Here is a 22,136-nt window from a genome sequence, read left to right as displayed (position 1 = left end):
GCATGTTGAAACATTGATGCTTAATTCATTTGAAAAATCTCGTTAGCCTGCCAGCAGGGCAGCCTGAGCCGTCATCTAACGGTAATGAATTAACGGTTCATAAATTAAAGTAATGTGTAAAAATGGTTGAAATACATTGAAAAAATAATTGGTTCATTGTTAGAATAATTGACTAAAGGTGATACAATTTGATAATAATGTATAAATGGTTTAAACCATTGACTTTAATATAAAGAAAGACGACATGATGGCTCTCAAAAGGTAATTATTGCTTATTGATATTATGGCCAAAAAGTATGTGTTATATCTCCTCACTGTGCTTACACAAAGCATAGGCATTAATTATATTGAGCTACATATTGGACTTTTGTTTATAGTGATGTTGATGAGAATGCCATGACTAATGATATTGTTTTATCGTTTTTTTCTGGGCAGACTCTGGGTTCAAATGACACCATTGTCACAAGATGGCAGTGTTCGTATATATTCCAGCTTCTAAATAGTGGGAGGAAGTGTCATCCGTCCTTAAAACATTGAAAGTGAAGTTGCATAAAAAAAATCATCCAAACAGTGTCCACTTTATTGTAATAAACTGCGTTAAGTAGCTCGTAGTTAAAAAGGGGTTAAGATTAACGCATTTGGAAAGTGATGTGTGTGGATGAAGGGCTGAGTTATAAGAGGCTGTTGGGGCTCATCAGATGAAACACAAGGCAAATGAGACAGGATGCATAAAATAGTAAATTGTTTTATTTTTATTTTTTTATACCATGCCACTGAACACTGACGCATACAGAGTTTGTGCCTGAATCCACACTGAGAAAACACTTTCACACACTGTGTTACAAAGCTGTAATGGAGAGGGATTTTACTGCACACATGGCAAGAAGAACAACCCTGATTGGATACCAGGTCGAGCTTTGATCTGGCCCTGAGGTAGACAGACATTGACATAATCTAAACAATGCTAATCACATCCTTCTAGGACACATCAAATAAAAGGACATCTGCATTATCACAACATAGAAAGATCAAAGAAAAAACCATTTTCAAACAAAAGTGCTCTATTTCTTTTGGTCCACCGAAGAAATCCATTGATAGTGCATGTTCATGTAGAGTAGATACAGTGAATGTGTGTTTTCATGGCACTGAGTGTTGGTGGCTACTTAAGAAGGCATCGGTAATGCCCACATGATGCCAAGATTTGCTATACACACTGTTTTTCATCCAAAGAACTCAGTCCATTTTCACTCTGAAGGAAACGATTTGAGACAAGCGTGTACGTTTACATCAAAATTGCTTGGAACTTGCATCAGAGTATCGGCCACTATCACACTATGTTGCTTCCAGTTGCAATGTTCAGACAAAGTGGATCTACATGGCAGTCTATCTTTAGTTAAGTAACAATAAACAAACACCCAGAAACAACTACCAACAGCACAGACCCATGTACTCAAGCACATTGATGCTCTACTTATAAAAGAGGCACAAGGGAGGGATCTTAATCAAATCAGAGACTTATAAAACATACACTTTAAGATGTTTTCTCAAATCATACCAAATGTAAACAAATAGCAAATTACTGTAATACAAAAATACAACATGTTTAATTCTATAAGGCCTGTGCTAGGCTCACATAAGGGGATAACATACCATGACAGTTGTACATTACAGCTACACTACGACTGACAATAACCTGCTCATAGTGATTCAATGTCAGAATTTTCTTTTCATGTTTTGTAAAAAAAAACTACTTCTTTTAATCTTTTCTTCAAGAAAATTCAGAATCTGTGGTTTTATAAGACATCTATATATCATTACCGATTAAAAAACTACACATAAAAGCCGCGTTGAGGCTCTTCGCATTTTTTTACACATTGTTTGACCATTTAAAATATGATTTTATTTGTTAGAAAAATTCAAACTTAAGATTGGGAGAATAATTTGCAGTAGGTTTAAAACAAATGGTGAAAAGTGAGGAGAGGTAGAGCTCGCTCTACTAGATGTCATCCCAAGAGATGCCGACTGCGTGATGAAAACCAGCACATATTTGGTAACAGATAAACAACATATAAATAGCAAAACCTATTACATTGCAAGAGAAACTCGCACTGTGAGCCGGTTACCTCGGAACAATAACACCCACTGCAAGAAAGACAAGGCAATTAAAGAGATCAAGCTTATGAGGTCAAAACGTGGCAGCCATTCAAGTAAAACATGCAAACAAAATAAACAACTCCAAAATAAAAGTCCAACAGCTGAAAAAAAGACAAAAAAAAAACAACAGAGTAGTCACAGGAAATTAGGAGGGAAAGTGTCGCTAAGTTCAGCCAATCAAGCCTTTGTGGAATTATTTTCAACATCTACTGCACAATCATAGAAGATGACTCGTGTCTGCTTGACAGTTCGGCAATCAATCCAAAAGCTCCTGCTACAGACGAGTCAGCTGTCACAGCCATTGTGGCATTGATTTTAACCACAGTGGATCCATTAGAGATAGTTGTTTATTATATGTGAGAGAGAGAGAAATATGTGTGTCTGTATCAGTGAAGTCTTCAGGAAACTGTCAATTCTCAAACGGCTCCTTTTTCTAGTTTATTTTTTTTGGGGGGGGGGGGGGAGACCAAAGGTTTCCTCCTTCTGAAAATATGATAATTTGGGTAAACTGAGTCTCTTTGGACTAACTTTTTTGATTATCAGTTAACATTTTTCAGTTTCCTTGTTTCTCTGTAACAATAATCAAATTGCTGAGGAAACAGATTATTATTGGGAGCCCTAGTGTTTAGACCAATTTTTATTCATGAATCCTTATCAGGTAAAAATCGTTTATCTCCCACTGTGCCATCTTCCCACAATGCATTTTTCAGCTTAGCCAAAAAAAGACTCAGATCTTTTTAGACCAATAAAGACACATGTTTAGCTTTCACAGCTTTAAAAATCAGCAACATTTAAGTTTTTGAGGTTTTCTCCCAACTGTGTGTGCCTGTGTGTGTGTGTGCGCCTGTGAGTGTGTGTCACACTGTGCATGGAGGGGTCCAAGTCCTGCTCAGACATAACAGACATACAGGTAAGTCTTTTCTATCCTCCAGTCTGCCGGCACGTCCTCGGGTTTGTGGCCCTTCATGTGCTTCTGCATGGAGGCCAGGCTCGGGCAGAAGTCCTGGCAGATGGTGCACTGGTACGGAGACGCACCGTTGTGTGTGCGCAGGTGCTTGATCATAGCAGAGTAGTCTCTGGACCGCTGGTGACACAGCTTACACTCGAATGGCTTCTCACCTGAGAAGTTCAGCAATAAATCATTAACCTTACACATAGAGCCAGAGGCCTGTCAGGTGAAACACTAATCTCCTCTATTTCAGACCAATTGTACACTGGTGTGTGTGTGTGTGTGTGTGTGTGTGTGTGTGTATGTGTGTGTGTTTGTGTGTGTTTGTTTGTATTTGTGTGTTAGCTGATTAGACCTATATCAGTTGCGTTTACTTTCACATTAGGTATTAATCAGTCAGTGTCATCTATCGCAAGATCAGTTTATCTTTGACCTAAGGACAGTAAAGTAAATAAGTAAAATAATCTGAGTGTAAATTTACCTACTGGCACATTTAAATTATATTATTTAATTGATTAATAGCAGTTCTCTGTAACTGTCACTTTGTTATCCAGTCAAAAAGCTTTAAATGCTGCTGATCCATTAGAATTTGCTGTCTAACCTCAGGGTCAGTAAAATATTTAATGTACTATTTTTAAAACTCAAAAAATGTACATCTTTGTTGGACATTTTAGCTGTAAAAATATAGGTTATCTTTTGTAATGGAAATAGTCAATTTGTTCCTTTGGAAACTGGACATATTTATTTTGTAAAAAGACTCAAATGTTTTCCTATATAATTGTAATTCTTCCTCAAATAGGTTCAGGTGTAGGGACAGTTTTCCTTTACATATTAAAACACATTTAGTTCACAGCAGCAGGACAGACAGTGTCTGTGGTATTGAGTCAAAATCAACTACATTGGCTGTGTTCATATTAATGATGAAACATGTAACCCAGTGCAACAGTGCAGCTCTTTGATGTGTTTTTGTATTACAATGAGGTCTGGGGCTCAGAGGACTGAGATGTCAGGCTTTGTTTGTAAAGACAATATTTGTTATCAGGATCAATTGAATATTTGTCTTTTAACAGGATTAATCTTGTAATTGATTTAGTGTGTTTAGGAGTATTCTATGTTTTTCACATCCTTTTAATTTAAATTATTAGTACCAGTACAGCGCAGACCCTGCTCTCCTTTATGTTTGAGTGTGTTTCGGAACTCGTACCTGTATGTACACGGTAGTGTGTCTCCAGCTGGTGTTTGAGGCTGAACCTCTTCCCGCAGCCGTTGCACTCGTAAGGCTTCTCTCCTGTGTGGATGCGTTTGTGGCCCCTCAGCGTGCCGTCGTCTCTGAAACAGCTCCCGCAGAATTCACACTCAAACGGGTGATCGCCTGAAAACACAGTTGTGTCACAACAGCGGCCACGACACCAGCTCTGCCCATTATCGTGACAAGCATTAAAGGCTGACAATATGGCGGCAAGACACGGTATGGCGCATATGTAGCTGCATAGGTCAAATAGTCACACGGCCATTTGTGCACACGCATATCAAGCAGGGGAATAAAGTGCTTTCAGACGTTGCTAATGTTATGACACGAGGACACTCCTCTTGGCTGTCTGCTAATAGCTAATAAAAGCCCCCCGGGCTTCGGCTGCTCTGTTCTCTATACTGTAGTTAATCTATTTCTCTCCTAGGCTGAGGGTTTGACTCATCTCCAATGACCTATGTGCCTCATTATCTCAGTGTCCACAGCAACAGCCAAGTCAGAGGATACATTGCTCTCCTCATTACAGGCCGAATCTCCCCAATCCCCCACCCCACTATGGAGCAGATGACATTTACAAAATGTTACTTCCAAGCAGAATGGCATACAAACAAGATACGCTGCCATGGCCAAAACTCCCTTCACTTCTGTCTCTTCACATCAATTATGTATTTCTCCTGTCTAGACATCAAGCCATCCTGACAGCTGGGAGTGTTATTTAAGGTAAAAGAAGAAAGGGGGACATCTTTTCAGTAAATATCTCTCTGTCTCCTGCGGCACGAAGACTCACCCTCGGTAGAACACACACACGAGTCATTTCCATTTGCTTTTCCTTCAATATTTATTTGGGTTTCCTCTATCATTTCGGGTGAACCACACTAGAACTGACAGCCGTGAATTGCAGAAGCCCAAAGGCTGTCTAAGAACCCAAAATATAAACAGGATGAAATTGCCCAAAATATGCACCGGCCATAACGGTACAGTGCTGTCATCAGAGAGGTGAGTCATCTTATAGAGAAGGAAAAAAGGAGGGTTGGAGAGGATGCATGCAAATTGAGTAAAACCTCAAAGCCAACAACCTAAGGAAATCAACCCAAATACAAAAATAAATACCTCCGTCTTTCTCTTTCTCTCTCGACGTGTGCATGCGTTCACATCGAATGTTTATGTTTTGTGACAGGAGATAGCGCAGCAGACGGCGATTGTGGTGCAAATAATCGGTGTCTTACCCGTGTGTGATCGCAAGTGTCTTTTGAGGGTGGTGTGGCTGGGGAAGGGGCGCTCACAGTGGCTACAGATGTAGCTGTGCATCCCTGCATGGACCTCCATGTGCTGCTGCAGGGCCTTCTGGGTCTGGAAGCGCTTTGCACACAGCAGACAGAACACTGCCATGTCAGTCCCTGGAGAACGCACAAGACACAGACGCACAGTTATTTCAGTACCATACACAGACAGGGCCTTAAGTGGGGAAACTGGGTCACTTCAACTTTGTGTGAGTCCTCTGAGGGAAAAGCTTCTTTCAAAGAGCGAGTGCCTCTACCTAAACCAACTCTCCTAAAAGCCCACAGGCACTTTCAACTGTGAGTCTTTATGCATTCTATTTTAAACCATGAAAGTCATTGTTTTCTTTAAGAATTTCCCACACAATGCACAGCATGCCAATCACACAATCAATGGCTCCTTCCTGGTGTGTTAGATGTGTAATTATTCTCTTCATTCCCCATCAGGAGTCAGCTCCAGTCTGTGAAGTCCTCTGTCTCTGTGCTCAAAGAGCGGCTGATAGTAGCTCCACCCTAAATGATGCCTACACCATGTGCTCTGTGCAGAATGTTAAGTAGTGATATCAAGCCATTAAAGGCAGGACTGCAGGAAAAAACACAATCCAGTTTAATCCTGTGTGTGACCTGGCATCTCTTTGGGGCTGCTTTCCTGTTGCACAGAGTGTGGAGAGGAATACAGATAGGGAGTCGCTGGTGGGGTAGTTTAAGTCAAAATGGCTGTGTGAAGAAGATCCATTGGCTGTCATACAGTCAACACTTGATCTACAGGCTGTGAATGCCAGAATGGATTTGAGTGCCTGCATACACAGCCTGCAGATCAAGTGTTGACGGTGTGTGTGTGTGTGTGCATTTGCCCGAATTGCAAACGCATACAGGAGGTAAGGCTGGTTAATCAGCTGCATTTTGGACATAATGCGCATGTCCTAGAGAGTGAGGCTTTAATGTGAGATTATGAGGTCCTTATTTCTCTGTCTGCTCAGGTTGCAGATCATTTACAATGCTAGCAGGTCCCATTGCTCCTGACTCGGATTCAATCAGACATCTCCAGCGGAGGATCATTAGTAAACAGAGGACTGTGCCAGCACTTCATTGGAATTCAAGTGGGGTTGCTGTGTCGCATTTAAAATGCAGTCTGATGAGGTCCACTAAATCAAATCATTTGTTACTGTTATTGAAGTGCCTTGAGGCAACTGGCAATTAAATTGGAATTAACGCAGGGAAAGGGATACAGCACACTCATACTAAGAGGGAAGACACTTGGTTTAGGTTCAATCAAGTTAACAGACAAGCCTGTTCAAAGTAGAAAAGAAAAAGAAACAAATCAAGCAAATTCACATTTCAGGACTAAATCAGAAACATTCATTGTGTGTTTACTAATCCACGTATCGCTATTCGCTCAAACAAAGGCGCTGTATTAGACTTAACGTTTCACAGATAAGTACATTCTGGCAGAGATGCACAAAGCCTCCTCTTAGAAAATTATAGTGCTTCTTTTCCAATCTAGTTTAAAACTTTCCCCCCAAAATGGCTCTAATGGAACTGATCATTCGTAATCATTGACAGAAAGAGGACAGGATGAAAGACATTCCCCGATCTTAACAATCCTGCAGGGAGGTGATCCGCTGGAGTGAACTGCACCTGTTCCGCGGCTTTATCCTGTGGACTTTTGCACAAAGGTTACACAATAAGGTTCAGGCCCTCATTGACCAAGCCCATTAGTCATAGGCTACTCTCGCAACTCCCACAATCCCTGTCTTTATGCTGTCGCCTAATGACCACGGCCTTTTCTCACCCACGTATCACAATATTTTAGTTGAAAACAAAAGACAACTCCATTCTCAACGCCTCTGCACCCTCCCCACTCCCCTCGTCCGCTGACCATACAGGAAATCCTTTCACTGTCTAACTAGCTTCACTTACTGCCTGAGTCATACCTAACTAAAGCCAGTTCATTCTGCATAGTGCAACACTGCAGTCTGGATAATGATCTATCTAAAAATGGCTAAAGACATTAAAGACGAACAAAAAAGCAGTCTAGTGATGTTCATCCTTGATTCACTTTAACTAGATCCTCTGGTAATATAAGCTGCGGCCAGCAGGGGGAGTGCTTTGTGTTCCAATGTGTCCAGGTTAGTGTAGCTGCAGGCGAAGCAGAGCAGAGCCCTCAACCAGCTGAATAACACATTATCCACCTTGTTGTTACTTCAAAGCTCCTTTAATTATCCTCTCTCCACTCTCTTCATTAACGATCATATATTGTAAATGGCTGTTTCTGTGCAGCCAGCATACTTTGTTCTGGCTGCTGTAAAAGTTTAACAATCCCGTTTGTTTGAGGAGGTAAACCGTTACTCCCTGACACACTCGCAGACGCTCACAGATGTATATCCTGATCCCTCTGTCACCAACAATACTGAAACTTGAGGAAAGAGATATGACAAATATTCTGTCGCAAGAATCTCCCTCTTGATCTCAGGTTGACACGAGGCGACGACAGCTTCTCGGTCGTTTTAGATTTCTTCCTTTCGCAACTGATGCTGAAAATAAAAATAACAAATAATATCTTGAAGTGTAAACAACAACCTTCGGTGGCGCGGAAGTGTTTATGTGTTACTGGTGGTGGCATTTCGCCTCGCTGTGCTCTGTTAACTTTTCAAACGAAAGGGATTTGCAGTTGTGGAGTTTTCCAGTAAGCTTTGGTAATAAGTGCAGAGGAGCTTCTTTATGAGAGAATAAGCCCTAAAGTTGGTTGTCATTGCCCCCTGCTTTCTCACCCTCAACCAGACAATGGGCCTGGGATTTTAGTTTTAAGGCACAGGATGACCCCCTGACCCTTGGCCCTCAATGGGGTAAATACCATGTAATCAATGGTATTCGTCAAAGGCTTGAGAGTTGACTGAGCATTGTGTTTAGTGGGAGGGAGCCTTAACAGTGGGAATAATGATTTACTTTCAAGCAATTCTGCTATGAGGCAGAAAACATAAACATTTACTGCTGATTGTCCAGTGCACAATTAGGTTTGTAGTTCAGGATAGTTTGATGTTTTTATGCTATTTTGGCATATCTGCACAAGAGGATGTGTATGCTCATGTGATTTAACATGGTCTGCCTTCATGCATCTGCCACTTACTCACTCCATCTGAGGTGGGAGCCGGCCAGGCTCTCACGCTGCCTAAGAAACAAAACCATGTGTCTAGGCAACCAGATAGGATCATGGTCCTTGTTGGGGTGAAGTGTTCAAGCTAATCCCTTCATTCACAAATAAGCGCAGCCTGTTTCTTTTCAAGCCTCAAACAAAAGTTTTCCCACCCTGAGAATCTGGGAGTAAACCCCACTGCAAATTGAACAAGAGATTGTATTCAGTGACGCCCGCAAATCTGTATAATTTCCCCTGTGTTAATCTTAACTTGGGTGTCCGCTGGCCACCAGCTACACTGATTGATTTGTGAACAATTCTCCTTTAAATATACTTAACTCTAAAGAATCCCAAACATTTAGTATTTACGATTATTATGCAAATTGTGTGCCTTCATTTTATCAACACCTTCAGAAATCTGATCTGTTGAGGGACGTATTCCAGTAAATAGTGTGAGGGGGGGAACCCCTGCTGCTATAAAAAGAACAAGGAATTTCTCACAAATTACTATATCACATTATGGACGATCATGTCGATCTGGTTGAATACGCAATTTACAGACACTATAGAGGATTTCCTGAGGCCGTGCACAGCGCATATATACAGTGTGCTCACTGTCTGCTGGCTCACTGATATCAGTTAAACATACACAGTCATGCAGGCTACATTATGTGCTAGACCTCACATGACCCTGTGCGTTCACACTAGTGTGTTCACGCAGACAGCTCCCCATAGATGCGGCGGCTCGGGAAGCACATACACAAATACTACAGTACCTTAAACAACCCCGGGCTCTCATCAGCAGGCTGCTAATCTACCCGAGTGAAAAACAACCGACTCAATAATTAATGCAACAAGAGATACGTTGCTCGTGTTTAACCACCAATCCATGGACCCGCTCATTGAGGTCACGCACTGTTTCATTCGCCTCGATTCCTAGAATGTGTACTATGTTTTTTCTCTACCTACTGTATCACTCTTTGCATGAAAGAACAGGGCATCCCAGGGCTTTGTGTATCATGACAGCCGGCGCAAATAAACACTGGCCACACGGAGCACAGTTCATTCCAGTTAAAGGTTCGTACGAATTACAGCTGGGTATTACCGCGAGGGTGCAATATGATGACGGGCACTCAATTAGGCAAGCTAAAAGGTCTGCGTTAAGAGGGCTGTATTATAAAGCATGTATCTGAATGGACTACAGGACAGGACTGTTTAATTAGGGCTCGGACAGACGGTAATAATATTCACTTGATGAGGCAGCTCGTAATGGGTGGAAACGGTGCAGCTGCTGGGAGTACACAAAGGCAGCTTCTTCAAGGCAAAGGCCACAGGAGCCCTGTAAGCAAGGTGGCAAAATGGTCAGCCAGTGCGGGTTGAAGGATATATAGCTCGTCTCTGTGCTTGCTGTAGATAAGCTACAGTCCTGGGTTTTCCAGCATTTGAAAGCTCGTTGCCCCAGAGCCTTAACTTGCTCTGATGAAACAAACCCCTTTGTTGTGAGAGCAATTCAGAGACAGATCCATTCTTTTATTTTGGGCTCTGACAAGTAGGTCAGAGGAGACTATGACAGTGCTGTGGTGAGGAGTAAACTGCAGCACATGATGTTGTTTTCCTCTCAGTCCTGGCATCCAACACCAGCAGCAATCCTCCTGCCCTCAGGAAGTCCTCACATACCCCCTCCTGCCCCCCGTCCCACGGTCCACCCCCACCTCTCACTTTGATCTCTCTGGCTTCGGCTACCCACGGCCATTCACCTCTGACATATCAAAACGGCTAAATACACTTTCACTGTAAACTACTCTTGCAGCCAGTGTTGCCAAATTGCTTCAGAGTATCAGAGTAAGGTCTCCCAGAAGTGGTATTATCTCCCCTCTAGAGGAGGTGGACAGCAGTGCTGCAGCTGCTGAGGTCTGACAAGTGTTAATCGGCTAAGAGGAAACTCATTTGGCTCACTGGTTATGCCACATGGCAAATTAAAGCCACGGCTGCACCACTGGCACTAAGCAGAACACTGGAAGATCACGTGTGTGCTTGTGTTTGGGATAACTAAAATCCAGGTGATGCTTATTAAATTGGAGTAGGAGCAATGTCATAATCCCAGTCACACCACGTCAACACAGCTGATTAAATTACCTGTTGCTCATGTCATCGGCCGTGTGAGTCAGTGAAAAGGGTCACGCGTCACAGCAGGCCGAGCTGAGATCATGACAAAATGAGGGAGTAATGCCCTCCTGGACCCTGCTCCGGATTCAGTGCCAAGCTGAAACCGAGCTCTGGGTGTTTACAAGTTGGGCAGATAAGGGTAGAAACTTCTGGGCATCGCTAACACCCCTCCATGTCCATTTCCATTAAGAATTCATACTGTGTGTGCCACCTGGAGTTACAGTTACATGCCAGTGCTCCTGAGAGGGTTATCACCTTTCTACTGACAGTCGCAGAAAAGGTGTGGATTCAGACACTGTCGGGCATATACGCCGCCTGACAACAATACCACTGTTTTTCACAGTTAGACGTATGTGTCAACACGCGGTGCAGAGTCTGTCGCTACAAGCTAATGGTTTTATACTCACTGCAGGAGGCCTGATTACAGTACGAAAGGCTTTATAGGTTGTCAATAACGTTTTTTTCAATGAGTGGAGTCATCAGTGCTTTTAGGTCCAGTATTAAACGGCTGCGGCTGTGTTTTTAAACTCGCTGATCATGTCAGTTGATATTTTATTTAGCATTTATTCAGTGGAAAAACTGGGTCATTGGGTTTTTGTCCACTTTGAGATAAGATTGCATCTAACCCATTGATTTTGTTATTGATGTAATAGGCCTATTATTTTCTCCATTTATTATTTGGTCTGTAAAATGTCAGAAAATACAAATAAATCTAAACTTCACAGATCCCAAGTTGGTTTGTTCCCCCAGCAGTCCAAAGATGTAGTCTCTTAATCTGTTACAACCAAAACTAAAAACAAAGAATCCAGCCAATGTTGGGATTACACATTCTAAAAGTAGAACACTATGCTCAGTTAAAATTACAGAATTATAGTTAATTTTGTATTTACTAATCAATAAATCAACTAGTTATTTAAGTTACATCAACGGGCATTAAGCCCCAAATAAAGATATATTTATTAAGTCCTACATTTTTTTAAGTCCGGTTTCTGAATCTTTCTTTCAGAAGGTGTCAAACAATTCATGGGTTGTTCCTTCTTTAATTTATCAGAGCTGAAAATAAACAGTGCACCATGTTAGCAAAGAAAACATTCCAACAAAATCCTGCTTATTTTTATTTGTTTTAATGGATTATTATAACAGTTATTACTATTACTGTTTGCAGAATTGATTTTGGAAGATGAAAATGATTTCAGCTCCTCGGGCAGGTTGTTCCAAACTGTAAGAGCCCAGACTGCACAGCACCAGTCACCATCATCCAGGTTTGTGCTGCCGCTCAGCCAGAAAAACACAAACTTTAACAAAAAAAAAACCATTTTGACTCATCTTAGTGCCAACTGTTAATGGCAGGTGCTCACTGGAGCAGAAAGATTTAGTTCATTTGAGGGAAACTGGAAGAGACAAAGGGCGCTCATCTTGTTGAGTGTGTCCGAGCAAGGTAAATAACTCAGCAGCAGGTGAGGATAGCATGTCTGTGAAATGGTAACACTGGTGCTGTAATGCTTTGGCTGTGGCCAAGTGGAATGCAGAGGGTGCAGATGCCAAGAGATATTAGTGGGTGATATGTGAGAGTGCCTCCCACCTCCCTGTTGATAAATTATGGAGCATCATGACAGGAACAGTTTAACCCAGCGAGCATGACAAGCAAGTTTAAACCCATGATCACAAGCGAAGGCTTATTCACCAGCTCCGCGCATGCTGTCCAGGTTAAACATGATTTGTGTATGTTTGTGTGTGTTCGGCGGAAGTGTTAGTGCATGCACACGTTTGTTAAGTACCTGTGTGTGTTTGCCTGTGGGCTTCCAGAGCATCCTCTGAGGAGAAAGTGGCTCCACACTGATCACACATCAGCGCCTCTGCAGGAGCTGTGAATCAAACGTACAAGATGCGTATCAGACATCAACACAAACACATGCGTTTGTAATTGTAGAGTAAAGTCAGTTCATTTGGCTCAGAAAGATAACACTGGAAAACGCAACAAGAGGGGAACAAAGGCGCTTCATTTCAGAAGTCGGCGGAGAGACTTGCTTGTCACACACTTGTGCTTTTCAGGTGTTAACACAAGGAAGCGAACGTGCAGAGTACAATGGAGGAGAGGGAAGCGCCATAAAAACACAACTCAGGACAAACAAAAGCACCAGACAGGGTGCAACGGCCCTTCTTCTCGACAGAAAAGAGCCGAGCTGAAGAGTTTTATTTACCGTGCCCTGTTATCAGTCTGTGAACAGTGAGCAGACTGTCTGCCTGAGAGGCCACAGAAGGACTGGGTGTTCTCTGTACAGCAGACGCTTCCCGCCTGCGGCACATCCCTTTATCAAAAAAAACACTTCAGAGTCAACACCCCAAATCCCATTGCATGCACTGTAACTACAGTTCCCAGTTCACCTTTGGAATGCCCTTGTCTATTCTGATGAAGACATAGAAGAGACAAGGATGCATAGAGCTCACAGAGACATTCAGTCCCGGTCCAACACTCACCTCACACCTGCACACACATGCACACACACAGACAGACAGACAGACACAAGCACTCACACACAGACACACACAGACACTCACAAACACTCACACACAGCTGTTTGGATGTGGGTTGGCTCTCACAGAGATGTAAATCGGTTGCAGATCCATACTGGCCCTGGGCTCATTCACTGATCTATTTTCTGCTCAGCTGGCTTTAAATGAAGTTAAAATGACTCATTAAAACACCCACAAGCTTTGGGAACTCTGAGCGCTCCAGCCTAAATGTGGTCCTCTTTCAACTCGTATGATGCCTCGACACACAGACACTGTGCCACTGTTCCCAGTGCTGCACACAATCACAAAAAAAGACCCAATTTGTCCATTTCTAAAAACAACAGCTTCTGAAAACAAACTGTTACTCTTTTTTTTGCGACGGCGAGTTTAGTTGCACAAAAATAAAACTTGGTTGGGAGCAACACTGTAAGTACCAGTGAGGCGGTGTTGTAGATCCTGATGTTGTATGACGCTGTCCAGTGTGGTGTGTTGTACTGTGTGAGATTGTGTGATAAGGGAAGAAGAGAACATAGTGCATTGTCTTGTGCAGTCAAAGGCACGGAGTGTGCTCTCATCCATAAACCATCAAACTGTCTCCAGACGCGGCTGCAATCGTCCTCCATCAAAACACTTTGTCTGGCATACCAAAATAAGAGCCAGCATCGAGCTGAATACCAAATCAGCCCATTAGAGCGGTGGAGCACTCGCTCCTTAGCAACCAGCGGGATCTAAGGCTGCTATACCGAAATACACAGCGACAAAGAAATGAGATCCATATCTCTTTTTTTCCAGTGTGTTGTATTATGGGTTGACACGTCGGGATGGGGAGAGTTTACGCAAAAAATTCAAATTGGGTTAAAGGTGCTGCTGTTGTGGATGTCACAGCGAATTGAAAATCAAAGTGCGTTGTCGGGGTCTGTGAGTAATGCGAGACAATATGTGTGTTTAGGGTTGTGCGGCGGGTATAGACGGGGAACACAAAGGGACGACTCAGGTGAAGTTTAAAGAGGCAGATTCTCTCTCATCTGTCAGCAGTATGTCGTTCCCTGAACAAGGGACCTCGCCTTGTCTATACACATATTCTAGTTGAGGTTTCTGTTTTAGTTTCATTTTTAGTCCCTGATCCACCCCCCCTCCTCCTCCTCTACCCCTCCACCCCCACCACTCCTCTGCTCCTCTTTCTCTATTTTGGATAAAGTAGCTGGGAGAGCAGTCAGGTCTGATTAAGTCTGCATTTGGGTACAGTGTGTTCCTGGACACACATCTGCGAGCGAGCCATCACACACGCTTCGGAACACTGGCAGAACACCCAGGCCTGCCGGCAGCTGATGATGTCATCACTCAGAAGGGGCAGAGCTGGCGAGCTGCCAGAGTTTCCGAAAAAACACAGAAACGATTCAAACGGAGAGTGAGACTAGAGAGAAAGACGGGGAGGAGAGGAGAGGAGAGGAGAGGGGTGGGAGCGGTACATAGACCTAAGCATGGAGAAGAAGAAGGCATGATCCAAGTATTCGGAGCAGCACTAACTGGCGGGAGGAGGGGGGGGGGGGGGCTCTAGCATGAACAGGTGCATTTGAAAGGCCGCACTATCAAGAGGCTTCATGAGCACCGAACACTGGGAGATGAGTACGAGAGTTTGTAAAGTACCTGCGTGAGACAGCATGTGCATTCTCAGCCGCATGCTGTCCTGGAAATGTTTGCCACAGAACTCGCAGCCATGGCCCTTCTCGTCGTTATGCAGCCTCCTGTGGAAAGACAAACACTAATGTGAGCATGTTAACAGAGACGAGAACAGAGATGAGAACAGAGTGGAGAACGCACTTGTGATGGTAAAAAAAAGGATCTAGTTTCTGCGCCTTTTTCTGTAAGGTCTCCCAAACCCAGAAGCATCATTGTCCTCGTAACAAGAGGAGCATGTTTTAATTCCGGCAAGAATCCCTGGCTGAATGCAGCATCATTAGTGTAAGAGGCCCTTGGAGTTGTGAATCACAACGCATGAATGCTAAAAGAACACAGACAATAGGATATCTTGCTAATTTCAGAGTGCACACATACGCGTGCCTCCACCCGCCAGCACTGCAAGACACTGGGCATGCACAAAAACACACACACACACACACACACATACACACCAAAGGCATGCACGCGCACTCACAGCCCCAAATAACAGGCACGCACACACACTTCTCCTGCAACCGCGATGAATAGGAGAAAAGAAGATGATTCGCTGAAGCTCTGCCGGCAGCAGAACCTATCATATCATATCACACACATCCAAGCATGCAAGGCATCTGTACTGTTATCCTTATATCACCCCGCCAACAGTGGAGCAAATGGACAATAGAGAGTGCACGGACACACACACACAATTAGTACAGCGATGTCATTTTGCACACATGAAATCAACATTTACATATTGATTTCAGTTTCCCTCCGTTTCTTTTTACTCTGCGTTTGAAGATTTGACAGTTTTTTTAATGATGCTAATTTACTTGAGCATTTATGGGATTTAAAAAAAAAAAGCTTTTATTTTGGCGTGTTAAGCATGTGATGTATACATTTCCTTTTTTCTCTACACTGTAAACTGTTAAAATGATAGAAAGGCAGGAAAACAGAGTGAGTGTCCTTGTTGCCTCGGGGTCAAGATGCTGAGCATGTAATCACAACATTCCCAGTTTGAGCCCAGATGGAGACATTTGTTGAATTTCATTCTTCATCCCTCTTTTCTCCTCATTTCCTGTCTCCTCTCTGGTATAAAAGAAGACTCTCGAAAAATATTTATAAGACACAAATTCCATAAAAGAATTTGTATTATTTAAAATTTTAAAGAAGATAAAAAACACAATAATTTAAGTTAAGTAATACTAAATAATAAGCTTATTTAACCTTGGAAAAATAGTTTTTGTTTTGTAATTTCAGCGTTCTAAAATACAATTTATATATTTTTTTTTGTATTTTTTTTGTATTCAAAAACAGTAGTGTTAAACCGTTGTGGGTTTGCAGACTGACGCAGTTTCAGGAGATGCTATTTTAACAACACTACAAATGTCACTCTGCAGACCAGGTGTATGCTCAGTGACCTGGTTACAGACCAGCAGCAACTTCATTACAACCTCAAGCAGCGCCACCAATGCAACTCTGTCAACCCGCGGACATCCGCCTGTCTCCATGAGTAACGCGCATCACTAAATATCCCACAGGATGCTCTGTTTCACTGGGCGGTTTCAACACTGCTCTAAAGTGGCACGAGGCTGAAATGTCAGCCACAGGCGCCGGCGCAGAGAGGCTGCGATCCTAATCATGGGTTTGCTGCATATTAGGACTTTGGGCTCGGATCATCTTGTTTGTGATGATAAGTGATGAGTCAGGCACTGCGAAGCACGCACAGTTATCAACATCTGCATTCGAGTTCATCAGAGAGGGATGCAAGTTGTGTGTGCGTGTGTCTGTGTGTGTATAACAACTTATAAGCTGACGAGCACATAAATAATGAACAGAAAAAGAAGGGAAAACAACAGCGAGTCAAGAGGCACGAGTTATCCATCATGGAGCTGAAGCGTCCAGCCGGGTCCCTGCTGAGAGGCTCCTCTCTGCTGATGCAAAGGAGTGCATATCAAACAGCCGGGGAGACAGCGAGGCGCACGTCTGCACAAATAATCAAACCGAATTTCAGAAATCCGGCTTTGTAAATAAGAGCTTTATGAGACACCAAGGCCTCTTTATTTCAAATCCCTCACCACAGAGACCCGATTGAAAACTTCCTGACACGTCTCACGGTGAAGACATGAGAGCAGGTGTCCCTGAGAATAAATTAGCATATTTATTGTTGCTCCTTCAAGCTTTTAACTCTCGTAGTATTTTAACAAAACAAAAAAATCCAGAAGAACAAGACGGATGAATTCAGCTGACACGAGTCCGATGCTTTTGTTAACGCCACAATCTCCGGCTTTAGTTTACATTCATCGTAGCACACGAGCACCTTCAAATCCCCCCCACGCCTTTTATTAGACACAACATGTTTGTCAGTTCAATTATGTGGAGCAGTGCGTGTAGCAATGTTGTGCGTTTTTTTATTTCCCTCCAGAAAAATGTCACTGACTAAACACTATGACCTTTTTCCTTTGGCTTTCGTGAGTGATAATTAGGTTTTGGATTCTAACGTGAACCCATAAGATACTAAAATAGATGCAAAATGAGCTGCGATGTGTGAAGAATGTTGTGTTGGTCGTGTCACGTGCGTTACCTGTGCTGCTCCATTGCCTGTCTGCTGTGCAGCTGAAGACCACACTCGCCACAACACTGCTGGCCTTGGGCCTGGCCACTCTGCCTCATCCCAGCTGCAAACTGGCCCAGCCGGCTGAGGAGCTCTCTGTGCAGCAGGCCCTGGTGCAGCAGGCCGCTGTAGGCCCTCGGGTCCAGCGGCACACCCAGGGACGGGGCCACAGACACGGACACCATCCCCTCCCCAGTGTGGTGGGAGGGCACAGAGAACATGGAGGGCAGATGTTTCTCTGTGATCCCGGGGAAACAGTCAAGAGCGTTGCCCACCACTTGAGCTCCGTCTTCGGGGCCCGTGTGTAGCTCTCGAGCGCTGGTGATCACGCTGCCTCTCAGTGGCGTCCCCGGGCCCTCGTCTTTGGGCTGGTCGGACAGGCAGCCTCCTTCCCCGGCGCTGGAGGACCTGCCCTCGCAGCTGTTGGCTTCATCCACCTGCATGCTCTCTGATTTGATATTTCTAGCAGGATCCAGGGTCGAGGCCTGGGACAACTCGTGCTGCTGGGAACTGTCCATGTCGACGTCCAGCTTGGGGCTGGAGTCAGGAGCTCCCTCAGGGTCCGGACCAGGAGAGCTCCTGTCCGTCATGTGGTACAGTGCCAGGTTGTGCAGAGCGGTTGGGCTGGTGCGTGTGGGGCCGTCCTGTATGGAATGCTTCTTGGACATCAACATGTGCCTCCAGTGCCGGGCCCGGCTGTGGTCACTGTGGTCTCCGGAGCTGTGATTCCTCGCCGCCGCCTCCTCGCTCTCCTCCGCCTGGATGGTCTCCAGCACCTTCAGACACTGCTCCTCCAGGTACTCGATCTCCAGGATCTCGGCAGCGTAGAGCAGGTCGTCCAGGTCCTCGGCCGTGGCCTGGAGGGACGCGGTGTAGGCGTACTCCAGGATCTGCTGGAAGGTCTTGGGGGACAGGAAGTCCAGGGCGTACCGCAGGCTGCTGCGGTGGAAGAGAATCTCGAACATTTTGCTGGTGCAGGCCAGAACGGTGCGGTGCGCTGGGAACTCCTGGCCGTCCACGGTGATGATGACATCACACAGGGTGCCGGTCAGACGCATCTGATTGGCCCGCTGCAGCAGTGTGCTGGGGTGGGTGGGATTGTGGAGCTGGAGCACACCCATGATTTTCTGACCCGTTTCCGCTCGGACCTCTGCCGAGCCCACGCATGAGGTGTGGCTCTGCCGCCTGGTTCACTGGTCTTCAGCTGGTTATAGGTCTGTGGTGGGAGTGGAGGGGGAGGGGGGGGGGGTCATTAGCACCTGTCTCACTGATGATGCAAAACAAATTCAAGCATATATACTCACTTTCCTCCATGCACAATCAATAGAAATATATATCTTTAATAATACGAGTTACAAAACAACAAGCCATATAAAAAATATTCAATGAAATATAAACGCACGTCTGATCCTTTCACAGGTTTTAATTCATTCCTGCAAAATGTTTATTTATTCTAATTAAGAACCAGAGGCAGACAACAGGTCGATGAGCGCAAAACAACCGTGTCCCTGTGCAGGTGATTAGTGTGGGGGACTCGTTGAGAGGCGGTCACGTCGCTGTAATAACGTCTGCATACTGAGAGGTGACGGTTCAATCCATCAGACTCACACACACACACACACGCTCAGACTCACACACACACACACACACACACACACTCTCCCCCACTCAGACACTCTCAGACACCATGCCCTCAACAGGTAGACCTTCCATTAACGAACGCCTCGGAGGGCTGATTAGTTCATTTGGGCTGCGCACGTCCATGATTAGACGCGTAAGAGACAATTAAGACACTCAGTTAAAAATCCCTAAATAACTTATCAAACTATGTGATCGATGGAGCGCAGCCCCGACGCCTCCCTGCTCCTCGGTGTTTGTCCGTGTTTAAAAAGCTGAATGAGGTGATGTGCGTGTGTGTGAGGTGTGTGTACGTGTGTGTCTGTGTACGTGTGTGTGAGGTGTTTAGTGTTGCGCTCAGCTGCTCCTCCTGTGATGCTCGCAGGCTGCATCCTCAAGTCCCCGCCACAGCAGAGCGCATCAGGTGCACAAACGCACCTTTTTTTTTATTATAGAGACGAATTAACGCGTGTGCACGTGTGTCTGTGTGCGTGCGCGAGTCCTGAAATAAAAAGCGACAATTCTTCCAAACAGCGCAGTGACGCGTTCCTGTCCGAGCTCAGTCAAGTTTGTTAAAAATCCGAAACGAGGCTGCGGACAAACTTCCCCTACGTGCACATGTCCGCGGCCACATCCAGCCCCGGAGCTCACGCGCACAAAGTGTCTGATGATAAACGACGAGTTGCACACAGAGGGAGAAGTTGACGAGAAAACACACGCACGCGCGCGATGGAAGCGAAGCGGCCACAGGTCTTACCTCCGCGCGTCTCTACCGTCCTCCGCCGATCAGCCACTCAACGTGATGCGGACACATTTCACAGTCCCCGCTCCAAACTCTCTACTGCTCTGAGTAAGCGAATCACCAGCGAGCCGCCGCCGTCACTGCTCCGCAGGACACCTCACACATCCGGGAGGGACCTGCCACAATAAAACACCGCCTCCTAACCACGTGTTGACGCGCAGAGAGCGTTTCTGATTTATTTGTTGAGAACTGGGGGGAGAAGGAAAAACTGATATTGAGGAGGTGTCCAGTTTATTTCTAATGGTATGAACAGGTTTAATAATGGTCATTATAATAATTGAACAACTTGGATTTATTTATTTGACCTTTAAAGGTCCTGAAAGTTGATTTATAGAGTCAAGAAAACAAAGAGAGTGATGTCTATAATAAGAAAAATGTGGTGAAACTAAACTTAATTTATAGTAAATGGATCGTTTGTTTCTTCTGGTTTTCTTGCACTATCAAATTAAAATAAATAATGATTTTGAACGTCTTGATAATGTGTTAGTAAAAATATATTCATTTCACACAATGATATGATATAGCCTTAATGCAGTTATAGTTTTGGAAATAAAAAAAAGCTTAACTATTTTGTTAGATTTGTTGTTGTCCCTGTTCTTTAATTTGGTAGATCTAACCAGTAACAGTAGAGTGGATGTGATCTTGTTTGTGTTTAAAAGGTTCATATTTCTCAATATTCACTACATTTCCAGATATTTAAGTAATTATCAATATAAACAAGGTGTTTCTTTAATAGAGGTGGTCTGCTTCAATATTAAATATATCAATATGATCATTATTGTATATTTCTAAATGTGTTATGTTGCTTATATTGATTTTAGTACAAAGTCATAGGCCCTACTTGTTTGATGAAAGACTTAAGAATGTGCTGAAGACAGGGAGAGAAAACGTGTCCGAACAAACTTTTGTCTTTAAGTCGACCTCGGAGCTGAGAGTGTCTTTAGTGAGCGGTCAACTCTGAACAGGACGGGGGAGGGGAGTGTAACAAGGAGCCTGTATCCATTCATTCAGTCTGTTTTCTTTTGGGACTTTTCAACACACGAGTGCAAATCTGGTGACCTGGTGTTTTAAGCTGCTGACTGTGGTACTTTGTTAGGTGATCAATACATATTCTGGGTTTCTTTTTTCTTTAGATGTTATTTTCTGCCTTGAGTCAAATCCTGGCAAATACAGAAACAATCCTGATCCTTTACTGTTCATTTAAAAAAAGTAAAATGTTCAACAAATGTACATAAAATAGAAATCCTGGAATAAGTAGACACATACCCACAATGTAAATGACAAAAGATGAAGAATTGTAAGAACAATTACTCACTTTTTGGGAACTTATACTTAATATACCCTCATTTGTGTTGTACTTGTGTTATTCTTTCACGCCTCTACGTCTAATAGACAGTTACATTGCAGATCACTAAACAAGGTTTGATAAGCTGATTGATAACCTGGTTTATTGTGCACAGATACTATTAATTATGTGGTAAAATAATATCATTTACTTCCACATATATCAGTTGCAACATTCCAATGCCCCTTTATCACTAATGATAATTTAATAATGTGTTGTTGAGTTTCTTTGTGTCTGTGTTTTCCAACTTACAGTAAATACAGAGAATAAGTAAATTCAACTCCTGCAAATTAATAGGAACAGAAATACTTAACAGTTTGGAAATCCAACTAAGTCAGTGTGTAACTTCCTCCTTTGTTAAGCTTAGAGGTGAGGATGTCATTGTGGAGCAGCCGGTGGACAAAGGAACAGAGAAGAGAGTAGATTCCATTAGATATCAGCAAATTCTAGTGTCCTGCAGTCGGTCCATTCAGAAAGTGAAATGAAAGAGAGCAGCCTCAACAACAGGACAAAGACCCACACTTCAAAATCCAACATGAACAACTCATTTCATTTAACACAAACTGAGGTTATTTTTTAGAGACATCCGTCAGTCCTCTAACATGAACCCCATTGGGGGAAGAAGACCCTCAATGTTGATCATAAACGTGGTGCGTG

General features: G+C 43.7%; 1 protein-coding gene across 1 annotated transcript; it reads right to left on the bottom strand.

Moving 5' to 3' along the window:
• Positions 1–725: 725 nt before the first annotated feature.
• Positions 726–20,208, bottom strand: zbtb16b (zinc finger and BTB domain containing 16b). The gene is made up of 7 exons (XM_062386014.1): positions 20,090–20,208; positions 17,686–18,931; positions 15,090–15,187; positions 12,707–12,793; positions 5,579–5,749; positions 4,308–4,475; positions 726–3,273 (listed from the first exon to the last, which is right to left on the bottom strand). Exons 2-7 carry the CDS (start codon positions 18,834–18,836, stop codon positions 3,044–3,046), a joined length of 1,905 nt encoding a protein of 634 aa, XP_062241998.1. The 5' UTR covers positions 18,837–18,931; positions 20,090–20,208; the 3' UTR covers positions 726–3,043.
• Positions 20,209–22,136: the final 1,928 nt, after the last annotated feature.

Source organism: Platichthys flesus, chromosome 4 (assembly GCF_949316205.1).
Source record: "Platichthys flesus chromosome 4, fPlaFle2.1, whole genome shotgun sequence".
NCBI lineage: Eukaryota > Metazoa > Chordata > Actinopteri > Pleuronectiformes > Pleuronectidae > Platichthys > Platichthys flesus.
This window is presented reverse-complemented; position numbering and strand designations above follow the sequence as displayed.